We start from the raw sequence: 8,734 nt of genomic DNA, 5'->3' as shown, positions 1-8,734 counted from the left end.
CTTTATTAGTCTCTCTTAGAACACTGTACAAAGGAGTAATAAAAATATTCACACTTTATTTTAGAAAGTTCTCTACTTGAGACTCCTGTATCCACAGCAAAAAGAAGGGCTACTGGGAAAAAAAAAAACCCTAAAACTTTGTACAGAACATTCCTTTAAAAAAATCTCCCAATTAATTCAGCTCATTAAACTGATCCAGGGAGGATACAGATACACCAACACTCGCATGCTTAAAAGCTATTATAGGCAATGATAAAGCAACATAAGTTACAATGAGGGATATTAATGTGTTAACCCACTGCTGTCCCCTCCTCGAGGGCCAGTACCGAGCTTCTAAAAACAACCCAAAATTCAAAAATAAAAGGACTCGGGAATGAAGTAGCCCTAAATCTTGTTTATTTTAAAGGCTTTTTCCTGCGAAGGTTTGCACTGTTTGCCACCCTGGTAGCTCTGTTAAATGAATCCCAAGACAGGATCCCTAATTCAGGAGCATCAGGCTGGGAGGACCTGCTGGTTTTCCCACTGTCCTGGAGCAGGGACCGCTGTACCCTGTGGATACGTGCGTGGTGCTGACAGTGGCTTAGGAGGCTTTGCCCAGTGCAAGGCTGCTGCCAGTTCCTGAGAAGGGTCCCAGGCTTTCAAAAGCTTTTCTCTTTCATTGCAGAACCAAAAAGAAAAGCTGTTGAAGTACCTGCTCACCAGGAATTGTTCCTCCGTCACAGGGTGGAGCCCGCCTTGATCTCTCCAGGTAAGATTTGCCCTGCTTATGATACAGGACAAGTTTCATAGGAAAATCTATCAGATCAGAATCCCACTTACATGTGATCAGAATCCCATTTAAAATCAGCAACAGTCACTTATCTCCTCCACGCAGGTACCTGGGGAAAACTCCACTTTAAAAGGAGTTCTGCTCATGTTTGGGTTCTTCACCTAAAACGTGGCTTCATCCCTGATCTGTCACCTCTAAGGACATGTCTGACATCTCCTCAGCCTGCCCATGCTGTCCCTTCACTTCAGACTCTCTCAGGTACCCCTTACAATGGTGGTTTAATTACAATTAACTTATTGCTTTTCTATTTTTTATTAACCCTGACACCTACCCTTAAGCTGGGATCTTAAGGAAGATTCTGCCAGGTTTGTAATTGTTCTAATACTTATTAATCGTATGTAGACACTTAATATAACAAGAAATCTTTCTTAAACTCGCCTCTTTCCATATTCCTCCTGTTTCCACTTATGTTTCCCTTGATTGGACTAACTGAGTCCAAGTTAACTCAGTTATTCCGTGGAAAAATGATGCCTGTGTTGTAAAGAGTGTCACTGTCACATAACTCCTAGGTAGGCTGTTTTTAATCATTTGTGTGAAGGAGAGAAGTCAGAAAAGTTTACTTCTGCTGTTAGGCAAAGCCTTAATTATAAATTTTGGACTTCAGGCTTTAAAACCTGCTTGTTTGAGCAGTTTATAATCCAATTCTGGTTCGCAGTTATATTTAATTTAACAACACAGAGTCAGATGTCCTTAGTGTCAGTGACCAGCACGAGTGCTCAGACTCTCAGCTGTTGCAGTGCCTTCAGGGAGGCTGTGGGAATTGCTCTATCTCATCAAGAAAAGCTGATCCCTTCTATTTATAATTATTCTAAAATTATCAAACCTGCCTTCACTCTGTGATGTGCATATGCTTAGAACTACCCAGCATATGTCTGCCTGTGAGGAGTCATGTCTGTAAGCACCTAGAGACTCTTTCTGTTGCCAAAAAAGTGCTGTTTCTCCCCTTTTTTTTTCTACCAAAACAATTCATTTTCTTCCCTCTGGAGATGGAAGCTGTGCCTGGGCAGACACTCGGGTCTGTTCAGCACCACACAGTATTTTGGGTACAGCCTCAGCCACCCTGCCAGGACCTGCTCCCTGGAGCGGCCATTCCCGCAGGGATACTGCTCATTCCTGTGCCATTTCCAAGCTGATTGATGAAATATCTCTATTTTGATAACAATTACCATTGTCTAGTAGCTTAAAGAGCCGATTAGGGTAGAGAGTACCTTAACTAAAGCAGCAGTCCTTATGTCCTGGGGGTTACATTTAAGGTTTAACCTCCCCATCAGGGAAATTGCACGTTTGTCAACGCCCTGGGGTCTCCAGCCAGACTTTTTTTCTCTTTCTACCTTCTTGAAAACATCCTTTTCACTTATATTTCCACTTTTCAAACATATGAGGGAGTGATTCTCCCTGCATTCCAGCAGCCCTCTGAGGTACACTGAATGTTTTCCCTGCCCCGTAGCAGTCCCATAGGAAGTCTGAGAGAGAGAAGTGAAGCAGCTTCCCTAAAATTATGCACAGAGTAACAGATTTTAGGTGCAAACCTGCAATTCCCCAATCCATGTCCTATGCTCAGACCATCCAACAACTCAACGCTCTCCACCGTGGCCTCTAAAGCTGGAATTGCTACTGCAGGAACAAAAATAGCAGATTTAAAAGGTTTTATCCCATTGTCAGAAAGATGAGACAATATAAGCATTAAGACAACAGAAATACAGGTTTTCATGGGGTTTCAAGGGAAGCGTGAGGGAAAACATTCCACCTGGAACATAACCCAAAAGAAAATATGGATTATTTTTAACAGGAAAAAGCTGCCTCAGCCAGGAAACCTGAACCTGTTTGAGGTGGTAATTTGAGGGCAAAGGTTGGATTTTGTTCCTCTGTGAAATAATCTCTTATCAGTGACCCACTGAATCCCTCTGCTGGTCAATTCATCTGCTGCTGCTGCTGCTCCTCACGCAGCCCTGGGGTGTGGAGCTGAGGGACAGACTTCCAGGAAAGCCAGAAATCCAACCCTCACTTCCCTCAAGTCCATGGATAACTGGAGAACTGGCAAATCCCAGTCACATGAACTTAACCAAGGAGCTGGACTGAGGAGAAAAATTCCAATTAAAGTCAAGGATGGCTGTGTGCTTGATTAGAGCAATCAGGCTTCCACCTCGTTGGGCCTGTACCTGGCCAGTGTGAGCCTCTCCCACACCCCTCCATGTCCATGTCCGTGTCCCAAAGAGCTCAGTGGCATCTGTTGTCAATCATTAAATCATCCACCCCCAGCCCTTGATCCAAATGCCCCCTGAGCCCTCCTGTGCTTAAAAACCAGCAGTGGGGTGGGGAGAAGAGTTACCTGGACAGATTTGGGTATAAACTGAAAAAAACGAGCATGATTTGGGATCTATCCACCTTTTCCCTGGACCACATGGATGGTGCTGTAGGAAAGTGGAAGCTTTGTCAAACTGCAGGTTGTTCCTTCCTGTGCTGTTTTTAGGAAAAGAACTTCCCTTCTCAGTGGTGTCAAAGACTGCAAAATAAAAATCTGTCGTTCAGATCTGCCTAAAACTGGAACTCAGACCCCAAAACAATCCAGTCCTGGGAAAGTCTGGCTGTATCCCTTTGGATTTCCCCCATGTACTGCTCAAAGCACCCGGCTTCAGGAAGGGAAAGGTATTTTAAAGTGCATTTACCACAGCAATAGTACCAGCACTAAAAGCTTTTCCCCTCACCCCTGTCCTTGTCATTCCATGTCTGGGACAGATGAGGCTCTTCCCAGAATTCATCCTCGTTGTACCTCCAAGTCTCGGTGGTTTTGCATCTACTGGTGACACTGGGATAAGAGAAATCCGGTGTCGCGTGTCCTGCTCCGCACTAAACTCTACTCTGGAGCTGGTTTGGATTTATTGGGCACGAGGATCCAGCATGCGGAATGTGTCTGTTGGGATCTGCCTTTGGACAGCCACTCCGAAATCACATCCCAGTCTGCGTGGGGGGAGGAAACAGGGCTGGGGAGAAGGAATTCCCCCTTTCCCCGCTCCTCCGCCGTCTGCTCCAGCCACGCCGCTCAGTACTTGTTGATCCCAAAGATCCGGACTCCGTGGAACTGAGGCAGTTTGGGGATCAGGACGCTCATGAGGGAGATGGTGTTGATGATGAAGTGTATCCGGTCGTACTTGGTGTAAAAGCTGGTTAGAAAATACCTGGAAAAGAAGGGTGGAAACAAAGAGAGAGAGAGAAGCAAACTGAGCTGTGGCATTCCGTGTGCCTGTGTCCCAGGACAGAACACTGGTGGGTACTGGGACACGAGGCAGCTGGGCCAGCTGGGAATACTCACAGGACGATGGGCATGATGGTGAGGAACTTGCGGGAGGCGGTGAACTGGACTCCGTAATCCATCTGCTCCCAGTGCGTGAGCAGCCGGGCCTTGCCCTGGTCCGGGGTCTCGAAGGGGGTTCCCTTCACGGTGTGCAGGAAGATGTACATGCTCTGCAGGACACACAGCGTGAGGCTCGCGGGGGCCCTGCATCCCAAAATCCCACCAGGGGAGCGCGTTCGGGAGCTTGCAGCCCCGCGCCGTTCCACTAGAGGGACGTGGCGCTGCTGGAAAACCGGGAGCGGCCACGGAAGCAGGGGAAGGAGAGTCGGGAAAGGCCGTGGCAACTCGGCTGCTCCACGTGAGGCCTCTCGCTCGGCTCCTGGGTGTGAGCCAAGGAGGTGGTGACAAGATTACAGCCCTGGGATCTCTGGGATCGGGAGATTAGCACCCGCCCGCCGCGGCGCGGCAGAAACCTCCGGAAAACGTGCTGGGAGAGGGTCTGTCACCCCCCCGATTACCAGGGGAACACAAGCCACAGACAAACCGTGTCTGGCTACATCACAGCTCCTCAGGATAGACACTTCTGGCACTTAAACTCCTTTTTTTGTTCCCAGGACCTAAAGCTGCCAGAGGAGGGGGATGAGGAGCCGGCTGCTCATGAGCCGAGTGCTGAGCAGCTCCAGTTTGGGGGTTTGTGGAGGTCTTATCACCAGAGCAGCTCCAGTTTGGCGGTCTGGGGTTGGTTTTATCCCCCACTAGGAATAACTTTAGCATGACGGTTCCCAGTCCATGTCATTTTTGTCTCTGGAATATTCTTAGGCAGAGATGTTATTTAAAATTAAGGATACAGAATCAATTGCTGCATCTGTGAAGAGTTTTGTCCCCTGTGCGAACCTGTCTGGGGACCTGATCCTTAGAGAAGGGAATCAGTTCCTGGACTAACCTTTTACTTTAAGCAGAAAAACATCCGGGATTTAATCTTGTTTCCTTAACTCTGACGAGGCCAATTCAGGTTTTACTGCCCCAAGTGACACCTTGGCAGCGTCTGGGGCCTGTCCCAGACTCCTCTGGGGACACAGAGAAGGACTTGCCCTGGAGGCAAATGAATCCCCTCAGAGCAGCCTCACCAGGTGTTGCTGCCTCACCTGTACCTGGGCTGGATTTAAATCCATGACCCAGAGGCACCAGCGCAGGCCGAGGGTTGCAGGTTGAGCAACTCCCCCGGCACCTCTGGAAACACAAAGGACCCGTTCCAAGAGGGATCTCAGCGGGTTGCTCAGAGGCTCCCCCAGAGGCTCCCCGCGCCCTGGGCCGCGCCGCCCCCCTTACCAGGTTGTGGATGATGTTGGTGAGGGTCCAGACCACGGGGACGCTGAAGAAGGGGATGCTGAGCAGCACGACGTGCAGCAGCCCGATGCCCAGCACGTAGGACAGCCAGATGCCGCGGCTGTTCATGACGCGGGTGTTGGGGTTCACCTCGCTGTGCGCCGTCCCCACGTTCATCCTGCCCTCGTGTCCCACGGGAGCCCCTGCAACACACACCCAGGTCAGAGCTCGGGCCCAAAGCGCTCAGCAGTGGCTGGTTGTCAGGCAAACCCCCAATCTGCCGCGTGCTATAAAAATCCCAAGGCAGCTCACTCCTCTGCCCCTCGCTACTGCCGTTCCCAGAGCTGACGTCGCCGAATCCGGGAGTGGTTCAGATTTGGGAATAATGTGTGGGAAGCCTGTCTGTGGCAGAAGCTACTTGTGATTTGAGATGTTTTCCTGGAGCCAAGGTGTTGAGGTTCAATCCCACATTTGCCTGACAAGACTCAAACCGATACTTTTAAGCACTTTTAAATCCTCGTCGCGGTGTTAATCATGGAAACACGTGGCACGGGAAGCTTCCTGCATGTTTATGGAGCCAGCAGGCCTTAAATTTGGGGAGAGAACGCAGTATCTGCTGAGGAAAGGCTCTGTATCAACAGATCTCCTAATTAATTTAACTAAATTAACAGGATTCTGCACAGCTCCGGAGGTTTGCTGGTCTCCTGCTCTGGCTCACTTGTTTTGCCTTTGGATTTAAGACTTACAGAGAGGGAAGAAAGAGGAACAAAACAATTTGCCCCCAGGGAAGGAATGAGGTTCTTCTTGAGGAATGTAAAAAGGGAGAGATAACAGGGCAAAGTGCCTCGGGAGGATATTTCAGGAGGAAGAGCTGTGGAGGAGGTGGCTCTTCCCCTACCTGGAAAGAACAGCTGCCATGTAGGAGGAGCACAGAGATGGTTTTCTGGACAATGCCAGGAAGGAGAGGAAGCAAGAGAGTGTCACCTTCTTGGAACAAATCCTGAGTGGTGTCCCACAGACAGTGAAGGTATTGAGTGGGCTGACAGTGCCAGTGGCAGCAGGTATCCATCAGCTCCCAGGCCAGCTGGGAGCAGGACAGCTCTGGTTTCCAGGGATTACAGGGAACAGCACAAACTAAACCCACTGTAAAGCTGAAAGTCTTCACACCGAGATCAGGGAAATTCTCGCATAAAATCATCTCTGTGTCCCATGGAAGTGGAGTTTGATGGGATGATGAGGTTTGTCCCCCTTGGATCCGGGACCCCACGGCGAGGGCCGTTTCCTGCCGTCTGGCCTCGTGGCTCTGCTGTTGGTTCCCACAGCTGGAAGCCGTGTTGCTGTTCCCTCCAGCTCTCCAGGGGCGAGCCCGAGCCAGCTCCAACATCACACTCTCCTCACTGCCAGCTGTTCCCAGCTCCCTCCTGGAGCACCAGGCCTGGCTTGTCTCAGGAGCTGGCACAGGCCCCGCTCCTGCCCAGGGCTGGGGCTCAGAGCCAGCCTCCCCTCCACAGCTCCTGGGATGCTCCATGTAATTTCCAAACCTCCTCCAACTGCACAGGCAGCCGTTGCTGCAGATCCTCACCTCCCTCTGTCAGGGGGCTCATACCTGGGGAAGGATTTTGTTTCTAGGGAAGAGGCTGCAGCTCTGCAGGGTGCTCGTTTCCTTGTTGCCCGTATCCTGGATCACTGGCCTGAGGATATTCCTGACAACAGCCCAAAGTGTGGTCTGGAAGCAAGACTGGGAGCCAGAGCTCAGCACTTCACCCCTGGCAGGGGGAACAGCTCCAGCCTGAACCTGCTGCGATTCCCAAGGGCTCTCAGAAGGAAGACTGGGGGTTGTGGTGAAGCACAAATGAGTCAAAAAGAGTCAGATTGTTACAACAACAACGAAAAGCAAAACACCCTGTGGAACATGTAAACAGGAGTGCTGAGTGCCAGACACGGGAAACAGTTCTCCTGGATGTTGGGAGAACACTGTCCAGTCCTGGGAGGAGCTGGAGAGCATCCAGGGAGAGCACAGAGAATGAGCAGAGGTGTAGGAAAAACATGACCTGCAAGGACAGCTGGAAGGAAACGGGTTTGTTTAGTCTGGAGGAGGCTGGAGAGAGGCGTGAGGAACAGTCCGACTCTCCACAAAGAGCTGTGCCTGTGGGATTCCAGCTGTGCCTGTGGGATTCCAGCTGTGCAGCAGGAGGAACCACTCTGGGGCTCAGAGTGACATGGAGGTGCGGGAGGAGGGATGCTGGAAGAGACTGCCCATGCAAAGGGATCTGTGCTCTCAATGGAGGCCTTAAAATCTAGTTTCATCAATGGTTAAAGCCCTCAGATTCCTCTCTGGTTGCCCAGGAGGCCTCTCCAGGAGCCTCTCCTGAAGTGATGCCTTTATCCAAGGCCACAGAAGCTCCTGCAGCCAGAGGTGCACGTGGCCTGTGCCGTGGAATTTCCAACCAATAGTCTAACTTCCAAAAACTAAGGACCAAACTGGACTTGGTCCCTTCTGCAAACGAGGGCGGCTGCAGACCCACAGTGGGGTGGGAAGGGCCCAACTTGGAAGCTGTATGTGAAGCAATTCCACTCCTCCTGCCTCAGTTTCCCTTCCTTGTAAAATTAAGGAACAGAGGGGTCGAAAGCTGGAACACAGGAGAGGTTAACTCATTCTTGCAGGAGATAAGGAGATGCCAAACATTCAGTGCTCCATGAGGGTAATTCTGTGTCTCCAAACTCTGTCCTTCCCCACCTTAAACATTTCACCTGCAGATCTTTCCAGCTCTGCCCTGGGCTGTGCAGCCCTTGCCCCAGTTCTGCCAAATTTCGGATTGCACAAGCCTGGCTGAGGGCTGAGGGCATTGTCCAGAGCTCCCTACCCCCACCCTCATCCCATGTTTGCTTTCTGTTTCCACAGCAGGATTTGTTCACCTGCAGGAAAACAAGGCACAGCCCCCCATGGGAGGGACTCCAGCCCCTCCTTCCTGGAGCAGCTGTTGCCAGGCTCTGCTCTCCCACTCTTTTTTGGGACAGAAAAGCCTGACTGTTGCACCAGACGGAGGGTGAAGGTCGAGGCTGTGCTGACATTGGACACTGGCCATCCAAGGAGGGGAAAAGTCAGAGCTGTGGCCAGTGGCAAAGGGCACAACGTGATGCCAGAGCCGAGCCCTCCCTCTGCTCCATCTTTCCCGTGTCCTGCTCCCTGTCCAGGTGCAGCTTCTTCCCCACCTTTGCCCCCAGAGGAGTGTGATCACCGTGTGTTCCCATCCCCTTGCTTAACACTTGGACTTGATGACCTTAAA

General features: G+C 50.8%; 1 protein-coding gene across 1 annotated transcript; it reads right to left on the bottom strand.

Annotated features, from left to right (window-relative positions):
• Nucleotides 1–2,699: 2,699 nt before the first annotated feature.
• ORMDL3 (ORMDL sphingolipid biosynthesis regulator 3) lies at nt 2,700–5,644 on the bottom strand. The gene is made up of 3 exons (XM_029958448.1): nt 5,451–5,644; nt 4,140–4,291; nt 2,700–4,005 (listed from the first exon to the last, which is right to left on the bottom strand). The coding sequence occupies exons 1-3, from the start codon at nt 5,622–5,624 to the stop codon at nt 3,870–3,872; spliced, it is 462 nt and encodes a 153-aa protein (XP_029814308.1). The 5' UTR covers nt 5,625–5,644; the 3' UTR covers nt 2,700–3,869.
• Between the last annotated feature and the right edge of the window lie 3,090 nt (nt 5,645–8,734).

This window comes from Manacus vitellinus, unplaced genomic scaffold, assembly GCF_001715985.3.
Source record: "Manacus vitellinus isolate BGI_N305 unplaced genomic scaffold, ASM171598v3 scaffold_158_pilon, whole genome shotgun sequence".
NCBI lineage: Eukaryota > Metazoa > Chordata > Aves > Passeriformes > Pipridae > Manacus > Manacus vitellinus.
The sequence above is the reverse complement of the archived record's forward strand: the minus strand, read 5'-3'. Positions and strand labels throughout refer to the sequence as shown.

Coding starts and splice junctions, on each gene's coding strand:
- ORMDL3 (XM_029958448.1), bottom strand. CDS start 5,624: ATGAACGTGGGGACGGCGCACAGCGAGGTGAACCCCAACACCCGCGTC. Junction 4,292..5,450: donor CCAACATCATCCACAACCTG/GTAAGGGGGGCG, acceptor TGTGTCCTGCAG/AGCATGTACATCTTCCTGCA. Junction 4,006..4,139: donor ACCATCATGCCCATCGTCCT/GTGAGTATTCCC, acceptor CTTCTTTTCCAG/GTATTTTCTAACCAGCTTTT.